The sequence below is a fragment of the Ascidiella aspersa genome, chromosome 7 (assembly GCF_963924565.1).
Source record: "Ascidiella aspersa chromosome 7, kaAscAspe10.2, whole genome shotgun sequence".
NCBI lineage: Eukaryota > Metazoa > Chordata > Ascidiacea > Phlebobranchia > Ascidiidae > Ascidiella > Ascidiella aspersa.
This window is the reverse complement of record NC_139453.1, coordinates 30,416,407-30,439,418: the sequence shown is the minus strand read 5'-3', so window position 1 is coordinate 30,439,418 and position 23,012 is coordinate 30,416,407. Positions and strand designations below refer to the sequence as shown.

The following is a 23,012-nucleotide window of genomic DNA, read 5'->3' as shown; positions in this document are numbered from 1 at the left end:
GTACGTTAATTTGTTATTTATTCTTGCCACTTCTTTTATTTTCTGGTGGTTTTCTGTAAAGATTATTTTTTTAGAAATAAAAGTTTATAGAGTGTTTTTAGACACAATTGTTTTAATATTTCGGTTTAGGATCTTTTTGAAATTGTATATTTGTTTAGCCACTTCTTAGGTTTTGTTAGTACTTTTCAGTATATCAGGAAATATTAGTCATATTTGGGACAAGATTATTTAAAAGTTAAAATTGTCGCAATATACTTTTCCCGCATATGAAAGCTTAAATGGGGTATGGTATCTCATAATTATATCGAATTTTTAGTTTGAAATTATCTTCAACTTTTTTTAACATTGATATTTAATTGCTAACTTCTGTTATTGTGTAGTTTATTTAATAGTTTTTCATGCCATTTTACTCATACATGTGCATAAGCAGAATATTGCAAGCCCTAATTTAGTGGTTATCAACCTTTTTCTCTCGTGGCCCATTTTCGTTGCACAAAAATTCTGTGGCCCAATATATGTTTATGAAAAAAAAAACTATGAAATAGGTTTAGAACAAAAAACAGCAGAACATGTTTTATAACAGATTATTTCTTTAACCGTGCATTAGTGAGATACTAGCTGCTGAACAATAAATTTACATTCCTTCTAAATTTCACCCCAAGCCATTATTTCTGTAAAATTAAGTGTAGTGACACAAATAAAACTTAATTCTTTATTAAATCTAGCTTTATAAAATTGGTCTGTGGCCCATTCAAAATGTTTCCATAGCCAACTAGTGAGCCATGGCCCACTGGTTGAGAACGGCTGCCCTAATTAAAGCAACTGATTTTAGATTAGTCCTATTTCATTAAGATATCGACACCTGATATTTTGGACAAAAGTCACACAACCACCGCAATAAAAAACTTGTAAAATTAAGTTACACAACAGCCCAGTTAACATGCTATTTAGTCACAATCTCCATTTGCAGTAACAAACTAAGTTTTGTTAAGCAAAGAAATCTTTTTTTAGACAAAATATACGCCAAGCTGAAAAAAAATTGCTAGAGTTTGTTCATCATGGCTAAATACAAACACAGGATTCTATCCAATCTTCTACAACTGAAACACACACAATGTGTTATTGTGTGATCAAGCCCTTCTGGAGCTGACTGGCCAACAACAACACACACATTATATGTAGTACATAAGATGCCTTCAGAAAGGCTTAGCAAAGCGTTCAGCCTGATCGGGAATATAATAATTAGCCGATCCAATGTTATCGGATATCATTAATAACCACCCAAACAATAACAACTTAACTGAGAAAGATTCTATTGCACCGGCAAAACACACTTCAAAATGTTATTCAGATGAAATGCAATTTGCTAACTTTTTCAACTAAACCTACCTTGAAGTGGCTCAGCAATCCAGTTTTAAAATTACTTAAATACATCAACTTGCTCAATTAGTAGTCATTTACCCCAGTGCCTAGTAGAACACTTTTGTTTTTTTAATGAATGGTTGAAGCTCACTTCTAATTATAGCTTACTTGGCTCGTCACCAATGGAGATCCGTTACTACAATATGTGTGTCACAGAATAAGATTTTAACAAATTCAGACATTTTTAGGTGAAATAACATCTTGACCTATTTACTAAATTACTACAAAAAGGCTTTCCACAACAATTAACAAGAACAAAGATGCTCAGCTTACTTTAAAGTAGACAGTCATACGAACAAAGCACAGAAACAGACACACACTTTCTACAACTGAATTTTTAGATTATTAAGCTCAAATGTGTTGTGACTTGCTAAAAACAAACAACAGGCAGATCTTACTTGGCTAATGTTGGCTTCGCAAATTGGGGAGGAGCCTTCACCATAGGAGGGGCTAAAAACACACAAACCATGGTATACTTAAAAAACGTATTATGTTAAAGCAGTGATTCTCAAACTGTATGCAAAATAACATGCCTAGAGAGATTTCAATATGTGTGGAACTTTTTCATAGTTTTCAAAGCCAATAATTCAGGATGAATGTAAAAACCATCCGTTATAACTGATAATATTATAGAAGTTCGCTTATATTAACATGCCGTGTTAGGGTGATTGCTAATGTAACATAATTGTTTTTTTAAAGTGAGCCACAGGACAAAAAATAAAAATATTTAAAACCATGCACTAAACACTGTGAGGACATGTGTGCTGCAATTATGATAATGCTGCAGAAAGTTAAACATTTTTCATGTTTTGGTTTTAAACTAATCACTACTCAGTCACAGAAAAAGCTATTGTAATTTTAAAACACTATATTTCATATTACCAATATCAAGCCAGCTTTACATTTATTGTACATAAAAATAAGCAGAAATAGCATTGCAAATGTAACAATACCTTTAGTCTTCTTAACTTTCTCGACGTAGTTCGCTGGAAACCATCCAGACTTTCCACCTTTCGTTCCCGCCAACCAATCAGGTTCAACCACTTGCGATTCGTCGACCTTGGAAAAAACATATTTTTGACCTTAGCAACACTTTTAGGGCCAACAAAACAAACCAAGTTGTGATTCTTAAGGTTAATATACAAAGCTATAAAAAGGATATAATTATGCATTTTTTTGTGTACATGAAATTTCATATTATTGGTTCGCAAACAACTTCTAACTTGAAAATCAAACGTCAAACATTTCTCTTAATAATGCTTCTTTATTGTACTGTCTGTAAAGTTTATGTTAGTTGCAATATCCAAAATAAAAGGTAAATATGATGTATGCTCTTGTTCTGCATTTAAATAATCTAAATCTCAACTACCCAGCCAAGATTAGATTCAAAATTGGAATGAAATACAAACTTAAAACAACTATTCAGTTTATTCTGTTGCCTCTGATGTTTGTACTTACTGCTGTAATTTTTTGGCGGAAGTTCGAAAAAGGGAACATGTCCGATGCTACAGACTGACATCGGGTATCCGTGATGACCCGCTAGCCGCTACCAAATTAGTTTAAAAAGTTTAGATTTGCAACCCAAATAAGCGTTTTCCTGTTTAGTTTCACACACAATTAACCAGCCTTTAATAGTTTCAACCCTAGTTTTGGCAGGAGTTCGAAAAACAGAAATAATTAATGGTAGCAAAATGTTATAGGCCATATCAAGCAGTTTTCTGTTAATTCCAGCTTATGTTATACTCACAGTGATGATATCTCCTGCATTAATCGAAAGTTCATCTGGGTTTCTTGCGGTGAAGGTGTATAACGCCTTGTAGGTGAACATGTGCGAAGGGTCTGCATGAAAAAGTAGAGAGTTGCTGATTGATAAACTGAACCCTTCTTGCAAAGATTAATGGAAACTGATATTTTTTTCTCCATGGTCAGCATACAAAACCAGAAAGCTATAGTTTTTTTTTCTGGTTTTGTATGCTTTCTCAGTGCGAATTAATTATACTTTATTATAAAATCATTGTTTTACCATTATAATTGGCTAAATTTTCCACCAAAACAAAAAAATAGTTAAGCTAATTAAACTCTGGAGCATAATGGTTGGAGGTTGTAGTAAGACGTAATAAGAATATCAAAGCTCATACAGAAGTAGGTATCATTTTGAACGTTTCGAATAACTCTTTATTCATTTTTGATAACTCTTTATTCATTTAATTAAACTCAACTTTCAGCAAAATCAAGAATTTGATAAAATTCCTTGCAAAGCAGTATATACATTATTCAATACCAAAAAAAAAATCTTGTAGATAACTTATTAAATATTTAGGTTTTAATAGTTTTCTTTTTAAGGTTGCAAGAGCGCCCACCTGTGGACAGTTTAAGAGTGAATCCTCTGCCACCAGTGGGCGCAGCTGAAGCTTTGGTCGCAGATGTTGTTTTGGAATCGGCCAGTTGCTTCTGCTTTAAACGCTCCTGCTGCATTTCGGCGATTTTTCGTTTCATTTCCGCTTTCTTTGATTCATCTTCTGCAAAATATTTACCTCGTATTTAGGCAATTATTTTTTTACCTAAATTTTGTCAAGTTGTTCAACCCAGTCGTCAGAAAAACATAAAAAAAACAAGCGACTAACGACGCTAAACACTAATACGGTACTTCATACAACAATACGCTGTTTTTAGATCTATTCTATCTGTTACTAATAGCTCAAAATTTGTCAGAATGATTATTTTAAGGGGCAAAATTTATCATTTTTAGGTCAAAAAATAATCGGCCCAGTCATATGTATTCCAGCATATTACTCCTCATAGTGTTATATAAAAAAAGACACTAAAAAAAGGGAAACAAGAATATGGATCAAGCGATTGTCTGGAACGATTTATTATTAATCAGGCAAAACTTATCATTTATCATAAGTTGTAACAAAAAGCATGTCAAACAGCTAAAATGTTGCAGAGAACAGGGAAAGAGAAGAATTTTCCAATCTAACTTGTGTAGATACAGGCATGTTTAGAAACTCAACTTTTTACATGGATTTAACAAAATAAACGGCAGAAAATATTTCAACTCTCACCTTCCCCTTAAAAAAATATTAAAAAAACAATCTGATTAAAATATGTAAAACTGTTTTAACAATGTTTGAAATGCTTTCTCAATGTTTTGAAATCCTTTCAAGATTGGCGCCCATAGAGGAAATTTCTCCTACCCACTCCCACCCCTCTCACCTCTCCTCTTTGTCTCCTCCTCCTTTTGTTTCTTTATTCTCTCACTTTCCTCCGAAACTCGGCGACGCTCTTCTGCAGCTTTCTGTGTGGTAAATTATTTTTTGTTATTTGTGTACATGTGTAGGTTGTAACAACGCTTCTGAACCGGTGCACCGGGGCACTAGTGCGCCATGGAAGGTTGCAAGGCGCGAGTAATATAAAACCTATATTTTTTTACTTTTCCATTGGTCTTAGCTCATTGAATCCACAGTACTCTCAAGATATGCAACTATGAAGCATATATGTAGTGAAAATATGCCAGCAATTCAAAAGTACCGGAAGAAAATTGGGTCGCCGCAAAAAAAGTTGAGAAACAATGATTTATAAAAACAAAAAATTGACGTTAATAATTGCCAAAAACTATAATTTTAATTCAATTTTAAAGTGAAATCTTAAGAATCTGTATCAACAAAATCAATAAACAAATTATTAAAATTAAACAATAAACATTCTTTTTCACAAAACTGATGTTGCTCTTAAAAAAAAAAACAAAAAAAAACTATGCTGTTGATTTATAATAATCAAGCCCAGACATGGAATTATTTTGCGGACCTTATCTTGTTCCTCTCTTTTTCTCCGCGATTCTTCTTCCTGTTTTGACCGCGACTCCGCTTCTTGCCTCCGACGAGCAAACTCCAGGTTTTCAATTTGTCTGCGATGACACAAATTTTAGGAATGTTTTCAACAAAAATAAAATCATACTTTTACAACTGCTAAATAATTGTTTTTTGTGAAATCACTTATTGGTAATGTGTAACTTTGGTTTTTTTTCTAAATTCAAGAAAGCTACCAATCGATACATTATGTCTGGGTTCTTTTTCGCCTACCGTCGCTGCAGTTTAATTTAAAAATATTGTTTTCATTGGCCAAATTGAAATAAGGCAGTAGGACAAATAGTGGAATATTGTTCTAGGTAAAAACTGTGTAAATTTAAAAAATCAATGGACAACTTGTAAGAAAATACATCCAAGGCACAATTTGTTATGTGAACGTTTTACAACTCAGCGTTAGATACTTGGATAGGTTATAGGCCATTGTATGTGTTAGAAATATACTGCAACCTCAAAACATCACTCTTTAAAGTTTAAAAAGCTAGTTTCATTTTAGCAAGGAAGATGTGCAGCCAAGAAAAGCCAGTGCTCCCACTTTGGAACACTAATGCTGTTAAAATACAAGCGCTGACTACTCAACATACCATAACCGTCGCTCTACAACTGAGCTACACAGACTCAAAGGGGATCAAAAAACGACAATTTAAAGAACTAGTATGATTTCAGCAGGTAAGATGTATCGTTACGAAAGCCAATTTCTCCACTTTGGAACATTAAAGCTGGTAAAATAACTGCTACCCACTAATGTTTTACTGCTTAAATACAAGAGCCCGCAAGTGTGCCTACTTTTTCTCCATGGACTCCTTGCGAGTGAGGCTGAGGCTCTTCTGTCTTCTTGCTTCCTGGAGATCTTTGATCTTATCTTGCTGTATCCTAGTAATCCTCTCCACCGACAAACGATATCGACTCAACTCCTCGCGGAAGTTCTGAATCAAACAGGTTTTTGTCAGCACTGTAACCTCTTTTTTTAAAACGTCAAGAAAAGGAATGTAAGCAGTATGGCATTTTAATTAATAAATACCTCAACAATACAAAAAAATAAAAAGTGTATTTTATAAAAATAAACAAAACCGAACTAAACGTTAATTTAAAAATGATTTTTTAAATGGTTGCAAACATCCAACTACGTTAACAGATAAAATAGAAAAAAAAAATTTTTCGCAAAAACCAAGTTGGTAAAAATGTCGAATTCAAAACACCGATGGCATAGATAGCTATAAAAACAGTTGCATATATTCACATTGAGTTGGTGATTCAGTTTCTCGAGCTCCGAAGCATTTTTCTGGCGATTCTTCTCGCTTTCTTCGAGCTGTGTGCGCATTCGCTGGAGCGTGAAGACTTTTGATTGGTAATCGCGTTGCAACGACTGGAGGTTTCCGTCTGCAAAACAAAATAATAAAGCAGCTATTAGACCAGGGGTTCTTAAACTTTTTAATTTTTTTTTTGCTTTGCATGGGCCCCGGTAGACAAGAAATGCTCCACAATGACGTCATAAATTGCCGTCACAATACAAATGACTTCATGACTTTGTTATTTCCCTAATATCAGTTCACGGGCCCCCAAGGGGTCCATGGACCCCAGTTTAAGAACCCCTGTATTAAACGATTAGCAAATGTATAAAAATATCTTTAAAACTAAAGATGTTAATGAAACTGAATACTTTAATTTTTTAATGAATGCAAGTAAATTAGGAAAAAAATCAAAATATAGAAACATTTGGGCAATGACTGAAGATTGCCATCTGGAAAAATACGTAATTAGCATAATGCTTTCAAACAATTGAAAATATTTGTGAATTCTTTACAATCACTTAAAGCCCACAAAATAAAAATTATGTTTAATGAACCTGAATTATTTAAAAAAAAAAAAATAGGTGATTATTTGGAAAAATACATATTTGTTGTATTGAAGTAATATAGTTGTTGATATTGGGTACTCACAGTAGGTTGTTATAAAAGTCTTTAAAAACAGTGTTGAATTTTGCTAAATAATTGGTAAACCTTCTTGTGTTCTATTCCAATATTTTAAATTTAATACAGTTGGTTACCTAAGTTTAGGGATGACATAATAATGTCGCCAGTAACTCACAAAAAATATAATTTGCCAACCGAACTAAAAAAATACAATTCGCCATCCTAACTTACCTTGTGAAGAACTGCCTTTAAACTGAATCTTTTCTGAAAGAAGTTGCTTCTCGGGCAGAATGCTGTTCAGTTGGTGATTGAAAAGATTGATTTGTTCCTGCTGCTTTTGGACGAGCGAATGTTTGAGTTCGCGTTGTCGGTTCATCATGTGCAACTGGCCGTTATGTTCCTTCAAACGACCGGCAACGTCACTTGTTCTTAGCGCCAACTGACTCCGCTTCTCTTGCTATAATGGAATATTGCAAAAACTATATTGAATAATCAGTTTCTTACACAAAATCAACAGCCTAGATAACATAATTTACCCATTTTGGTTAACCTGGCTTATTTTCTATAAGCAAACAGAGAAAGGACAAATTAATATTTTATTTTTTATTTTAGTTAACCTCTTTTATTTTATTTTGGCCAAGATATGAAGGACGAAATAATATTTTTATTTTAATCAATAATTTTTATTTCATAATGCCCAAGCTTTAGTTTTCATATTTCTAATATAAGCCACATTAACATCTAAATAAGAACAAAATTTTAGGCAGTAAAAAAATGTTTGTTTGTGCAAAATAAATAAATTAAAACTAAGATTTACAAAATTGGTTAACGTTGTGTGTTTTTTTGTTGTTGTTTTTGTTGGTTTGCCTTGTTAGTAATTTATTTTTTACTTCTGCCATTGAGGTTTACTTTACATCAGAGCGATTCAGAATCAATTAAAGCACACTAAAGGGTTCCACATATATTGATTATATGACAGCATTGTTCAGGTGAATTAATATTAAATCTAGGTAATTTCAAATAAGAGCCCTCATCAAGGCAATGGTATATCAAATAAGTGCTTTTAATGCTTTGCTGGTAACAATAAGTAGGATAGGATAGGATAATATTTTATTTGGAACGTCAAAAAACAAAAACAAAAAAAACGAGAATCGCCGAAATCACAATGTTTTGAAATATTTGACGTTCCCAGGAGACAGCGAAAGGCCGTAAGGTTCATCGAGTCAGCTGTCTCCTGGTTTAGATTCAGTTCGAAAAAACGATAAAATTGGAATGCTAAATTCAAATTACTTAATTGAAGTAGGTCTATAAAATCTCTAAAAAATCTAAAATTGAGCATTTGTTTTCCTTGAGTGGCAATTAAAGAAACAAATGCATACAACTAGGGGGAAAATGCTAAAAAAAAAACTAAGGTACATACCAAAGAGTTGAGTTCCACGTCCAGGGTTTGGGTTTTAGCTCGTAAACTCGTCACATTTTCTTGCTCACGAAGTTTGTGTTGAAGAAGTTCTTTTCGTCTTAATCTAAACAAGTTAACGAAAGTGTTCAATGCAAGCAACAACTGACCCAAATGTTATTGAAGCATGTTTAAACTCATAGGATGTATATTGGTCAAACAGATTAAAAACATTCATCATAATATATATATAATTTAAAGTTTTGCTACAAACACCTATAGTTGGAAAAAAACTTTTTTAAAACAAAAGTAATTGATCCCGGCCTCTCTAATTGACAAACATAAAATTGAAACGCAATATCATACAGCATCAATTTAAAAAATAGAAAATACAAATATTTGCCTTTTCTACATTCACACAAAAAATACTTTAAAACAAACAATTCTACATAAAAAAGTGTATTTTTTCCTAAATTGTGAACTTTACCTCTCCCACTCAAGTTGTCGTTGACGTTCCATCTCACGTTGAGCCGCTTCTTTCTGCTCGATCGCTTTCCTCCTTTGTTCCTCGCGTTCGCGCTCCAACGCACGCTGACGCTCCATTTGTCGTTCCATTTCCTCCAATCTTTTGCGTTCCTGTTCCATTCTGCAGGAAAAATTGTTTTTCGGCACATAATTAGAGTCTGAAAATAATAAAATGGTGAACCATCTCTTTTAAAACATATTTTAGTTGGTGGCATTTTGATAAGTAAATTTTTTTTAGGCTTGTTTGGAAAAAAAATGATTTGATTTTTTAAAATCTATGATTGTTTTGTAAATGGGACTATTTTCAACTGTCAAGGATCTATATGTATTTTGTTTTTATTTTTGCAATGGTTAAATTTTTTTTTTGCGAGCTGTAATTATTTAAAACCAAAAGAAAAACACTAAAATAATGAGTTTTTTATCAAGTAAAAATAGTATGGTTTATGTTTAATCATATTTTGGGCTATTTTTTTTATCATCCTTTAATGTACATAGTTTAGACAAGTAAGTTGAAGAACAACAGCCAAGGTCAGGATTTAAACATCTTAATTTGGTAGCAAAAAAACAGTGTATGCTTGATGTTAATGATTACGACCATGATCATATTTGTACCGGTGTTTTAAGCACTAAGTAAACACTTCAAAGGTTCGGCGAATCTGTAGCAAGGTGGTTAATCATTAAGCAATTTATCCCGTACCTTTCCTTCTCTCTTTTTTCTCTTTCTTCCCTTTCTTTTTGTTCCAGCCTCTCTTTTTCCTTCTGCTGACTTTCCCTGTCAATCAAAGTCGACAAACATCAATCGATGTCGTAACACGTAAAAGTAACTACTTGTCTTGGAAGTTTAAAGAGCATACTTAAAGAAGAAAATACTAAAAAGCACTTAAAAAAATACTAAAAAAAAGAAATTAAAAAAAAAACTAAAAATAAAAACCTGAAGCAGTAGAATAAAATAGGTTTTGCACAACTAACTATTTAGTTTATTATTGTGCATTCAAGCTATCTATGCACTTTTGCCATTTACGTTATGTTAAACTTCCATATGTATTGCAATTAATTTGCAAGATAAACTTATGTTTAAATAAATTATAGTTCTAACAATGTCTTGACGGTTAAAAAGACAGCATACTTCAATAGAGAAAAAACCATAAAAGATGCATTTGAACTAGCATACAATAGATTTGTCTAAATTAACTTGAAGTTAAACAGTGGCAATATATGTTAGGTTAATTCTTTTATTTTATGTCATATTTGCATGAAATATATATATATATTATATACATATTCATATAATGCTATTTAGGCATGGTTCACGATGTAAATATAAAGAAATGTAATTGACAGGCACTCACAGTAATGCTTGTCTTCTTTTCTCGAGCTCTAAGTTTCCTTTTGCGAAGTTTGCTCTTCTTTTATCCTCGAGGGACGCAAACACGCTTCCAACATCTTCCTGAGGCTAATAAAGAAACTTACCATAAAATAAGCATATATCACATAAAACTTTGGTTTATGTTACATAAAGCCATTAGGGAAGAGATTCCTAAAACTGTTCCAACACAGATTTTTTTTGGGGGGTTTGTACATACCAGGGTTGGCATGAAATTACTCAGAACCATGATGTTGTGAAACAAGTAGCCTTTACAAACCTGTTGTGTTCGGTCAAACTCGTGCAAACATAAAACTGAAATCGAGTTCAAATATACTCAAAAGGGCAAAGATTTTTTTTTAATTTATATAACAAAAATAAAATCATTCGATTTTAAATTGTACACTAAGCCCATACGGCTTTAAATAAGCCTTCATAAAACTAGTTCTCAAACTAAGGGGTGGTACAGACCTTGGGTTCCATCTGGGTAAGGGGGACGAGGAGCCCCAGTTGGCCGGGACTTGGGGCCGCAACAGAGGGTCGTTGTGAGGGGGGGATGAGTTGGGGGGGCAGGACGGATGGGAGCTGACCCCCTGCGAAAAAATAAATTGGGATTTGAAAAAAGAGAAGTTATTTTGGATGGAACATACTCCAAGACACTCAAACTTAATGGATTAGGCTTAATGAAGATTATGCGAAACAAATTTCTTTCAATGCCATTCACAGACATTACTGATTTTTTTCAAAAAGCAATGCAAGTTATTTTAATAACATTTAGTTTGGATCATAAAGAAAAGTTTAGTATAAAGTATATTTGTTGTTGAAGTAGCAATTGTCTGCTCAATTAAAAACATATAAAGAGACCAGTTAAGATATTTTTTAAAGTCACAGCTGTGTTGGCTCATTAATATATAGACTAAAAAATATTAAACTTGGCAATTAGGTCTAATTACAAAGCAAAAACACAACTATTTTATTAAAAATATGGGAATCAAAACATAATTAGGAGCATAAACCTCACAAACTACAAAAAGATACAACTTTCCTTGATTTTACTGCAAAACCAAAAACAATTTAAATTACTTAATTGTCCACTAGCTTACCTTGCTTTGCCAGGTCCGACAAATGCATGGCAAGCACAAACTCTTCCTGCGATAGTTTTCCATCTTTATCAACGTCACTAAGCTGCCATATTGTGGCCAGTGTCATCTGGGCGAGGCCAGTCAAGCTAAGAATATGACGTGCTTGCATCGCTAGGGATACAACATAGGGATTACTTATAGATAGAGATAGACCGATAAATAGCTTCTGTCTGTAAATTTGACATGGCCGGTATTTTACTCCTAGATTTGATTTAGTTGTTCCTGAAAAACAAACATTTCTTTTTTCATTTATTTTGTTTCAGAACATGCGAGTAAGAGTTTTATATATAAGGCAGATAAACTGAGATGTTATTTGCATTTTTCTTTCAAAGTATCAGTCGGCAAAAATGTAAAACATTGGGTATCAGTCCGAATAATAAATCTCTACTTATGGAGCTACCAATTTGTGTCAGTTTTCAAGATACCAGAACGCCTCAGTAAATTAGTAGCTGGTAACAAGTTTTAGATGTTTAGTTTGTAAGCCAGTGGTCTCAAATGACAGAGGTCATAAAAATGAAAAAAAAATACATTTGCTAAAACATAGGCATTTCTTCTGAAAGGGTGCTGCTTATAAAACTACTTAAAGTGGAAGGTTTGCCAGTTATTATAACAAGAAATAAAGTGCCTTAGGGTTGGTAATACAGCACAGAAGTGTGAAATGGTCAAACCTTCTCTCAGAAATTACCTTCCAAAATTTATGGGAAACAATTAATTGTGAAAGCAGTGGCCATAAATAACGTAGTGAAGTATAATTAGGTATAAAAGGAGAAGTGGCAGTTTGCAAGCCAATTTATGAACTTGGTAATGGTAAAGTCAGGCAAAATATGCAAGCCTTTCGTTAATTTTTGGGGATTTAAAAAAATAAATTTGATCCACAAACAAACAATACTTTCTCTATTTTCTCTATTTTCTAAAATGATGTGAAAACTTAAACCTAAGGCAGAATAAATCAATTTTATGGGTTCTCATTTTTGTTTTTTAAGCAGCAAAATAAGACAAAGAAAAAACATAGTTTACTAAAGACCTTTGTCAAAATAGAGTTTACTACACCTACAGTATAAATTTTACATCTTAAAAGAACAACATAAAAGTTAAAAACCTGTTAGGAATCCACTTTTTGATTTATCGTGTGTGTTAAACATCTGCTTGTACTTTAGTCTGGATTGCTTTGGAACGTCCCAGTCTTGATTGCTGCCAGGTCTGGAAAAAAAGCACAAATTGTAATTGACAATAAATCCTGAAGCCACTTTATTGCTGTTGCAATGAAACAGTTAAGTTTTTTTAATTTTAAATATTTAAAAGTGGGTGTGTAAGTAAAAAAAAACGTTTTCAGAAACAATTTTGTAGCTACATTTTAAATTGGATAAAAATGATTTTAACTAACTTGTCTGCAAAATTTTGGTGTAACATAACGGTCGTTTATTTTCTAATATAAGTTGAAAAATCTATCTTTCCAATCACATAAAGGATTTTCAATTTTATCAAAAAATATCTCATAAAACCTGTTATTGTTTTTTTTACCCCAATTGAATATTTGTGTTTTATTTAATTTTAAGTAATATAGCCAGCTTTTTCCAATTTTACATAAAATAGTCATCTTAATGGGATGGAATTATCTCCAAACATATTTAAAAAATATGCTGTAAATTCTAGAAGCAATAGTTAAAATCGAGTTATAGAGAATACAATAGATAAACTGGAAGCCATATTTGGATGATAAAGAATCTTTGCAAATCAAAACCCTTGGTCTCCTAGGAAGTACCAAACAACAATAGTAGAAACTTATGGACATAGGAAGTTGTTGAAACCAGATTATCAGCTTGGCAAAAATGTCTACACAAAATACAACCCTTTCACTACAGGCAATTTTGTGGTTAGCATTATACATGAACTATGGCTACATCACATGTTATACACAGTGCAGCTAGAACCATGTAGGACCTACATTGTAGGTCACATGGTAAATGTGGTTTTAGGGACACATTACACTCGGTGCTTAAGAGCATTATCAAAACAAAGCCACCCAATATAAATTAACACACAGAATACATGGGTAGAAAGACACTTATAAACAATAGAGAACGCCTGAATTATTCTAAAATTAAAAAGCTTTTTTTAAATAGAAAGAATAATAAAAACTGTGGTATGTTGTATAAAAAATGTATAATTTAAATCGTATAAAAATGTATAATTACTACTTTTGTAAGGTTGTAGTCAATATTCCTGTTAACAACAAAATTAGCATGTAAAATGTAACAAGCGCTCTTTGCCTAAAATCCAATGAATTTAAATCAGTTTGAATGCAAACAAAGCAGCTACCTGATTGGTTCATTAATTGATCCATGTCTTGAAAGGCTTTGTGATGTCACAGGAGCAACTTGAGGTAAACTGGAACTTGAAGCTTTAAATAAAAATAAAAAATACTTTTAAAAAAATTGCTTTTTCAAACAAGCAAAACTAATGTAAAAAGCAAAACAAATTAAACCTGTTGAAACGACATAGTTAGAATTTATTGTAAAAAAAGTAAATTTTAAACTACTCACAAAAAAACGCAATTTCAAACACAGAAATAAAAATGTAGCTTAACAACACATAATAGTTAAATAAACAAAAATATCTTTAAAGGCAAAATAAAAATCCAAAACATTAAGATTTATTTACTAAACTGATTTACTACTTTTAATAAACATTTATAGGATAGGCATGTAGAAATTTAAAAAGCCTATATTACAGTCTACAGAAAAACATGTGTTTATAACAGGTACTTAAGCAAACATTGGGTCATCATGGGCACGCAAATTATAAAGACAAGTAATAGCCAGTTCTAGTTTTATTTAAATTCTACTCACTGAGTGGCATTGTGTTGCTTCCGTTTGTCATGGATGGCATTGAGTTGTAGATTCCTGGCATTGGGGCTGGGCTAGGGGTGACAGGGTTCGACACCATTCCCCCTACAGATTAAACACAAAAACTATGTTGTTTTGCTAAATTAAAATTTGCTAAAATAATATCCCCTGATGAGGGATGTCCGATATAATTTGGCTGATACCGATATCTGATGCAAAGTGGTATGGACACTTATCATTTCCAATGCAACACCAATTTTAAATCGGAATTTCGGCAATGATTTGTGATTTAAACGCACAATTTAAAAAGGTGAAATATCAAAACATATTAGACCAGGGGTGGGCAACATACGGCCCACGGGCCAGGGCTGGGATTTTGAGCGGCCCGTAGGCAGTTTCTGGTTCTACATGATAATGTGTCATCAGTCTGCCGCAATCCCCCACTACTTACTTACTATGTCAAATAATAGTGACTGTTAGTTATTCTTTAATTCTTTTTGTTGTAGATTCATTAGTTTTGAGTTAAAATTAGATTTAGAATTTACAATAAATTGTATCCATGGATTTTGCCGAGAAACTTAAAGATGACAAGAAGTGTCGCAATGTTAAAGGATTGGATGCCCAAATACTTTTCACTTAATTTGGCATAAAAAGAAGTATTTTTGCTGAGCAATGAAAGTGTTGCTGTGTTTAAAGAGTAAAACAAACTACTATTCATTCCTTGTATGGGTGAATAAATCCATGATTAATAACTGGTGTTAAGGAAACTTTGTCTTAAGCATAATGATAAGGCCTATTGGCATCAGTTTAAAGCGTGCTACTTTTCCGCCCAACAACATATTGGGTATCGGAATAAAATGCCAAGTACCAGACATCCCCACCCCTCATCTAAATTTATTTATTCAACAGGTAGATTTGGCCAGGTTGAAAATACAGAGTTATAGTGTTACTGCATCATGCTATCGTTCTAGTGCAGCTAAGGTAGTTTTATTCAATTGTTCTTTATTTTTTAATATGTTGCAATTAAAACATTTAAAAATTATCAACCTTATAAAAATCTGGCTGCTTAACAAAATAAACATTTTTTTTAGCGTCCCTGCTTCTTTATGTTTTACAAAAAAAACTTTAAATGCATTTGCTTTCATTTCACAATAAAACACAAATTCATAATTTGTTGAATATTTGATTCCAGTTTTGGTGTAAATAAATGTTTTTTTTAGGTATTTGGTAATAGACAAGTACTTATCAAATGATATTAGAAGGCACAAACATTTGTTACAATAAATGTTCAACGCAATTTTATTCAAATATTCATTCCTGGCAGCCGCAAAAGGAAATGAATTCATCGGTTGAGCAATAAAATGCCAGCAATGTTAATGAGATAAAATTGAATGAAGGGTGTGACAGGAAATGATGGAAAACCGAAACAAGTATTTATACCAGTGTGAATAGAATACAAAAAATAATGGGCATAATTAAATCAGGTGGGGATGACTTAGCGTGAATGTAGACTTTGTCAGCTCATTTAAAATTTGAACTTTAGTCTGGTGAGTGTATACTAACCCGACCATAAAACCACTACAAAAACATTTTCGTCAGTAAGGTTACATCCTATTTTAGTAATTTTTAATACTAATAAACAAATCAGATGCTTAGCAAAATACCACTGTTTACCGGTCAATTTTATGCAATTTTTTTTCTTGTTATGGTAATGCAAACATGCATAGTAAGTGGATTAGAAATACAATCCAGCCAAAATCAGATAAATCTTAATCCTATAGTGAATTAAATGTAGGTATGTCGGACACCTGACATTTTATTGCGATATTGCCCTGATATAATGTACACAAAGTATTTCCACCTGACCCGATAACAAATAACATCATAATTAAGCTTGAAAGTCAATATAGATAAGAATTGAACTATTTAAAGGCAAGGTTTTGTACATTAGGCCTAAATTAGCACAAGTGTTTAGTTAACAGCACTAATTTTAATAAATTGAAATGTCAAGAAAAAATCGCTGCATTTGAACAGAAATCATAAATGAAATTCCTATATGAATCTAGATTCAGTTGCGTACTACCAGTTTAACATGAGTTACCAGCTCCAAACCCATATAATCCTACATCCCTAATTAAACTAAACAATGGTCATACCTTGCATTGGCACAGAAAATCCCCCTCCAGTAGCCCCGAACCCGGACCCTGCACCCCCAAAAAGAGGGGGCTGCTGCTTCATACTTGCTGGGAGGGTCTGGGGTAACATTACCCCCTGGAGTTGTAATTTGATCAGCTTCATCGCTATCGCAAACTCAAGTTTGTCCATTTTACCGTCACCAGTAAAATCAGCAAGTTCCCTGGAAAATAACAAAGTGTCTGATCACAATAGTTTCTTTACAAATAAATTCAAGACATAATTGCTCAAATTACACGAAAAAAGTTGGTGAGAGACTTAAACTTCTTTCAATATGAAAGATAGAAAGTACATGCTAAGAATATATAGTGCATTTAATTTTTTTCAGTCTACCACTTATTTTGGAGTTGTTAAATAACTCCCATTTTGGCTAGCATTAGATTAAAGGATGGGTTTTAAACAGCTATGCGTTAACTATTTTTATTTAACTTTATTTATGTTTTACAATTTAACCCGTACCTTTTTTAACTTAAACTAATTATCAACATACTTTTAAAAATCCTAAAAAAAACCTGAGATTAAAGTCAAAAAATAAAGTTAAACATGGTGATCGAGGGAGGCAAGATAAGTGCATTTAAAGTAAGTAAATAGTGTTTATTTTCCGGTAGCTCTCAAATTAATATTTTAATTTGAAGTTTTTATTTACCAAATTTGTCCGAGTAGTTGCGGTGGCAGTCTTGATTCGAGGAAGAAGTTTCGCGCTTGATCGCCCCGGAGAAAGCCAGCGGACGGCATGAGCTTGTTGAACTGCTGTGAGTAGTTGTTCCATTCTTCGGGCGCTATCGTCCACATGGTGGCAGCAGGGGTACCTGTCAACAAAAATATAACAAGGTATGTTATAAAACGCAACAAAATAGGGCATTGTGAACAGGATAAATTAAAAAGGTTGGTTGGAAATAAATAAAAAGATATTCGAAACATACAAATATGCTACCTACATTTATATGAGCTTGATATTCTTAAGTCCTACTAAAAAACCTCAAAGATTTATGCTCTCCAAAAGGGTAATGATTTTGTAATATATGTGCAATGGTAATCTGAACCGATTTTAAAATTTCATTTTTCTTGCTTGTTTGGGCCAGTTAACATCAATGTTTTGAAAATCAAAGTTTTTTTAAAAACTGTAGCTGCCAGACATAATATTAATAGGTAAAGTATGAATTATTGAGCAGGTGTGTTGAAATGAAGGCCATGGCTGTGGTTGAGGGGGTTTCTATTTATTACCATTACTTTAGGCCTTAGTATCGAGTAGAATGCTTTTGCTAAAATCATATTTAAAACATATTTTAGGTCAGCCGCTTCTCGTTTAGCCGGCCAAACAGAACAAAACAATTTATTTGTCATTTTTAACAAACCCAACTTAGTTTAAGAGAATAAATTGGCATAGCACTTGCCAAAGTGCATATAAACACCTAATGTTTTAGCAACATTTAAAGAACTAAGAAAAAATAATTGAGATACCGTATTTTTATTAATTATATAATCTTTAAAAATGCTGAAAATTGTTACACAGAGCAATTATTAATTCCCTATTTAAAAAATTAAACTTAAAACTAGGGGGAATAATTCCAAACTAGCGTGAACTAGCTGACATGAAATCCACCATCCATCACAACTAACATTGCCACTGCCTGATGGTACACCAGGAAATTGCAATTTGGTGGATTACATTAAATCACTACTAAGCTGTGTAACTGGTGTAAAATAAGCTTATTATATTAAGATAATTAATTGCTTTTGCAAAATTAATTAATAGCAAACACAAAAGTATCAAACTTTGAAAAATAAAAATCGTTTTAAGTATCAAACATGAACAAGCTTTATTATATGCCATATGTTAAGGGTAGTGGTTTGTGCTACCATTAAGTTTTACTAAGCTACTATTAAACTCACTTTAAGATATACACTTGCATTATTCAACAAGCTTTTAGTAATCATGTAATTAGTCCAACTTCAATGCAAAATCATTTCCGTTCTTATCAAAGGTTAAAACTGTCGGTTTCATTGTTTGGTTGGAAGATCAAAGCAATTAGAAAATGATATTTTTGTCACAATATTCTATATATATGGTGAACAAACCATTTAAATTTTGCTGTATACAAATTATGTCACTAAATTACCAACACTCAATTATTTATTTATGTTATGCATATACTTCGGTTTTCCTTTAGCTAGTGTTTTGTTTTTTATTTAAGCAGACAAATTGTCTTAAAAGTTCAGGTAACATTAGAACTCTCAGTTGTAAATTGCTAATCAACTGACAAAGGCAATATTTCTTATTTTTTTGTTCTTCTGCAAAAATCACTTCAACTGCAATAACAGCACATTGTTATAACAAACACTTCTATATAAGGAAAGTTCACATTCCAAGTGCAAATTATAGTTGCTCCAGTAAAAAAACAGCTGCAGCACCAAGTATGGACATTTCACCAAATATGGCGATCACTTGGCCAGACACTAAAGAAAAACAGCTTTGCAAAAATGTATAAAAACCCTGCACAAAAATGCCAATTTGCATCTTGAGAATTGAACAGCTGAAGTATGTTTCGAGTTTGTGCCACAATTTTAGTTTTGCTGCAAGTTTGCAATTCATTGGCTCAACTTCAATCCAATGACTTCTTGGTGTGCAAACCAATCGGCAGTTTGTTCGAGATGCAACATTTAACCACTAGAGGGAACTCAACACCCATGAGGGAAAGTACTGGGCCACCGGGTCGGAGAGGCCCAAGGGGTTTCCCCGGAAGTCCAGGGCCAATTGGCCCCGCTGGACCACAGGCAATAATCGAGTGGAAACTTATCGAAAAAAGAATCAACTTTTTTTTAAAAAGATTAAATTTGAAAAAAGGTAAAGATTTGTCTTCAACAGAGAATAGAAATGAAAATTAAGTGAATAATATGTTTTACTTTGTTTTGAAAAAGGTGAAAAAAATGTTTAACAGAGAAATTACAAGAAAACGATTTTTTGTGTATGCAATTTACTATACAATTAGAATTTCTTGTTGTTTAGAATTGTCCAGCTGCCCTGGCGTTATTTTCAATGGCTCCTGCTACTGGCTTCCAGTGTCAGTTGCAACAAAAAGAACAGGAAAAGACAAGGGAAAAGCGGCAGCAGAAGCACTTTGTGCGTTTTACAATGGAACGCTTGTCAATATTGAGAGTGAAGAAATGTTCGATAAACTACAAACCTACATACAACATACGTGGAACCTGTATTTGGATGAACCATCCTACAACACTATTGAAATCTGGACTGCATTAACTTATGTGGTATGATCTAAACTATAAAGATTTAACATTTTTAAATTTGTTTTTAATTTTAATTATTCTTTTTTAACATTAAGTTCAGCATTAGGCCACAACTTTTTAGTAATGTATGTCTAATTTTTGTGTTGTATAAGATCCTTGGCAAAGACTAAATCAAAACATTATATTTCTCAAACCTTCGTTAGAAAGGTTAATAATGACAAAAGACTAATCAATAAACGCACAAACATACAAAATTGTGGACTTACACAACATAAAATAAAATTGTGATGCGATTTATCCAAATTAAAAAGGCTTTTCTTAGCCCAAATACCCCAATTGTTCTAATATTACAGAACAAATTACTATAGGCAATATTCCATTACTGTAATATGCATCAACAGCCTACAATATTCCACAGAATGATGAGCTACGTAGTTCCACTGGCGGAAATGTTTACGCACGTTGGCATGCTGGAAGCCCACGAACGGGACCACCCCAAGCGGTTATTTGGAACATCCCGAAAAATCAAGGGTCCAGAAACATCGGAATGTGGACTTACACAAATTTGTTTCACAAAACAGCAGTGCCTTTATGTCGTATTCCAACAAACTAATATTTTAAAGCCAGTGTGACAAAAAGTATAAAATGTAACCTTGCATATTATATCATACAACTCTGCATAATTGTAACATTAAGGCAATACAGGGTTTACGAAACTTCATACTAAAGCACTTTTAAAAGGAATAAATAAATTGGCGCTCTTTCACTTATGTACATGAAAAGTTATGCAAAAAACAAAACAAAATAATAATACCGCATACCATAACGCATATTGTTTGGGTTAGCGTTTAGGTGAGGGTGGGTCAAGTAATATTGTGTTAATTATTAATAATAACTTGACCCACCCTCAACCAAACGCTAACCCGCACCCTAACCCAAACAATATGCGTTGTGGTATGCGGCATTTGAAGAAAGATTTTTTTTTATAATTTTTACGTACAATAGTGAAAGAGCGCCCATAAATTTAATGTAGGCAATAGCTGTGTTTGTGTATTCATGTAAATATGGTTGTGGATTGATTTTTAATTTGTATAAACGTAAGCCAAAAAATATATTAAACAAAAACTATCATAAACGAAAAATCAATTGAAATGAGTTACCTGTTGCCATGTAACCACTGCCGAAACCTCCGTATGATGAACTTTGAGACATCAAGTGTTGCGCCATTTCTTCTTGTTTTGTACAACAACTTATGTTTTCTTACTTTATTAGCTTCGCTGGCCAGCACCAAATCAAAATTTCCTAATTTCTACATCACCAGTCTCTAATCTGTTTCTGTGTTACCTACTCTTTGCCATCGCTGTTGTCACTTTGCAAAAACACGTTAAATCATTGAACATATATCAATTAGGTGACATTAGTTTGTTTGTGAAATTAAAAGTTAAAAAAGATTCAAATGCAAGGCGAACTTCTTATTTATATTGTCAAAAAAGACACAAAAGTAGTTTTTTAGAAAGTAGAATTTTTCTTCAATTTTAATATACAAAGAAATCATTTTATTAAAACAATGGTTTATTTCAAGAAACTGAAACCTTTAAATTTGCTATATTTTTTGGCACTGGTCTAGAATCTTACCACAACGCAAATTATTTGGATTGGGGTGCGGTATTATTATTAAATAACGGTTATAACTTATAATAATACTTTACCCACCCACACCTAAATTTCACCCTAACCCAAATATTGTACGTTGATTTAATACCTGTGGTAGGATCCTATACCAGTGCATTATTATTTTATAACATTATTTGGGTTTTGGTTGCAAGTTAGCGTTTGTGTTCTTGGGTGGGTAAAGTGTCATTGGTATATTTACTCTCTTATAATCAGCTTTTCCTTTAGTTTTAAATTTTAAAAACTCCTTACGTTACGGAAAAAAGTAGTAGGATTTTTTATATCAGCGCCAAACTGTAACCAAAGAAAAGACGAATGATAAAAACGCAAAACCTTAACGTTAATTTTGTTTATATTGAGTCTATTAAGATAAAGAACTGGGATAAAGTGAAATATTAAATAAGATGTCAGTTCACAGTTTGTTGTCTTTAATCACCAAGCAAAATTGGTAATTTTAGCATTACTTATACTAAAACAAAACCGTATTCCTTTATCAAAAAATCGTGAAATAAGTTTTCCAAATTCAATGAATTAAAAATGTTCTTGGTTTGTGGAAGAACGTCGCAATTGAAGGGTGGCTGTTTCAAACTCAGCCAACCGCATCTCCAGTTATGAGGTTAATGTCGCAAAAATAAAGTAAAATAGTAAATAAGAGAACCAAAAAAAACAATGCTTCAAGTTAAGTTTTTACTTTTTGTCACATTTCAATTAATTTTGTGCAATATAACAACACAATGAATCGATTTATGTCATGTTATTATGTTTACAAACTAGTCTAGCACTGTAATCGACTTTAAAACTTTGCGTCCTGATAAATACCAAACCCGCGCCCAACGCATCAAATTTGACGAAAATAAATAAAAAGAGTTTGTTATCAAGCCAAAAAAGCAATACAAGATACAGCACAGGTTATTTCTTAGAAACTCTTTTGTTTTAATATCCACTCAAACACTCGTTTAGCGACTTCTGACGGTAACTTTTTGCTGTGCAATTTATTAACGGAGATAAAAAGACCAAACTTAAAAAAACGTTACGGCCTGAGTAAAAATTTTCTCATAAGACCAAAATAGGGCTTAATACCTCGTAGTCGAAACAACGTCTAAATTAAAATATAACCTAAATAGACAGAATAATACCTCTGAGACTACTATGTACCTTACCCCAGTCTTAATCGTATCTTTAACACTAAGGCGGCACCTATTCGTCCAACACAGATGCTATTTAGGGCATTTAGAAGTTGGATTGATATATTTGGGAATCCGACAGCTTAGGCCTTATTTCAAAAAGTTTAAAATTCATGCCGGATAATTCAGCGTATTTGGGTATATCACGCCTGAGGTCCTAATAATATGGCTTGATATAAAATACCGCTTTAGATATTGTTGCTTCATTGGTCTTTGTGTGTGCCCTTATTAAACAGTGCCATTAT

The 23,012-nt window shown here is 32.7% G+C and overlaps 2 protein-coding genes across 2 annotated transcripts in view; one reads left to right on the top strand and one right to left on the bottom strand.

Annotated features, from left to right (window-relative positions):
• The window catches only part of LOC146138919 (intersectin-1-like), a 66,138-nt gene extending 44,810 nt beyond the window's left edge, over positions 1–21,328 (bottom strand). The window contains 21 exon segments of the mRNA XM_083394732.1: positions 1,821–1,872; positions 2,376–2,481; positions 3,170–3,261; positions 3,783–3,956; positions 4,639–4,720; positions 5,230–5,310; positions 6,053–6,214; positions 6,529–6,668; positions 7,433–7,658; positions 8,622–8,724; positions 9,085–9,243; positions 9,820–9,894; positions 10,472–10,575; positions 10,957–11,078; positions 11,589–11,738; positions 12,727–12,818; positions 13,947–14,028; positions 14,477–14,547; positions 16,614–16,829; positions 17,313–17,475; positions 21,073–21,328. Coding sequence (XP_083250858.1) covers positions 1,821–1,872; positions 2,376–2,481; positions 3,170–3,261; positions 3,783–3,956; positions 4,639–4,720; positions 5,230–5,310; positions 6,053–6,214; positions 6,529–6,668; positions 7,433–7,658; positions 8,622–8,724; positions 9,085–9,243; positions 9,820–9,894; positions 10,472–10,575; positions 10,957–11,078; positions 11,589–11,738; positions 12,727–12,818; positions 13,947–14,028; positions 14,477–14,547; positions 16,614–16,829; positions 17,313–17,475; positions 21,073–21,139 — 2,519 coding nt within the window. The 5' untranslated portion in view covers positions 21,140–21,328.
• On the top strand, positions 19,205–20,764 carry LOC146138920 (uncharacterized). Its single transcript, XM_083393272.1, has 3 exons — positions 19,205–19,511; positions 19,674–19,933; positions 20,331–20,764. The coding sequence occupies exons 1-3, from the start codon at positions 19,208–19,210 to the stop codon at positions 20,523–20,525; spliced, it is 759 nt and encodes a 252-aa protein (XP_083249398.1). The 5' UTR covers positions 19,205–19,207; the 3' UTR covers positions 20,526–20,764.
• Positions 21,329–23,012: the final 1,684 nt, after the last annotated feature.

Excerpts from the sequence above, each read along its gene's own strand:
- LOC146138920 (XM_083393272.1), top strand. The coding sequence starts at position 19,208 with ATGTTTCGAGTTTGTGCCACAATTTTAGTTTTGCTGCAAGTTTGCAAT. Across the intron at positions 19,512-19,673 it reads AAGATTAAATTTGAAAAAAG|AATTGTCCAGCTGCCCTGGC; the intron begins GTAAAGATTTGT and ends CTTGTTGTTTAG. Across the intron at positions 19,934-20,330 it reads GGACTGCATTAACTTATGTG|AATGATGAGCTACGTAGTTC; the intron begins GTATGATCTAAA and ends AATATTCCACAG.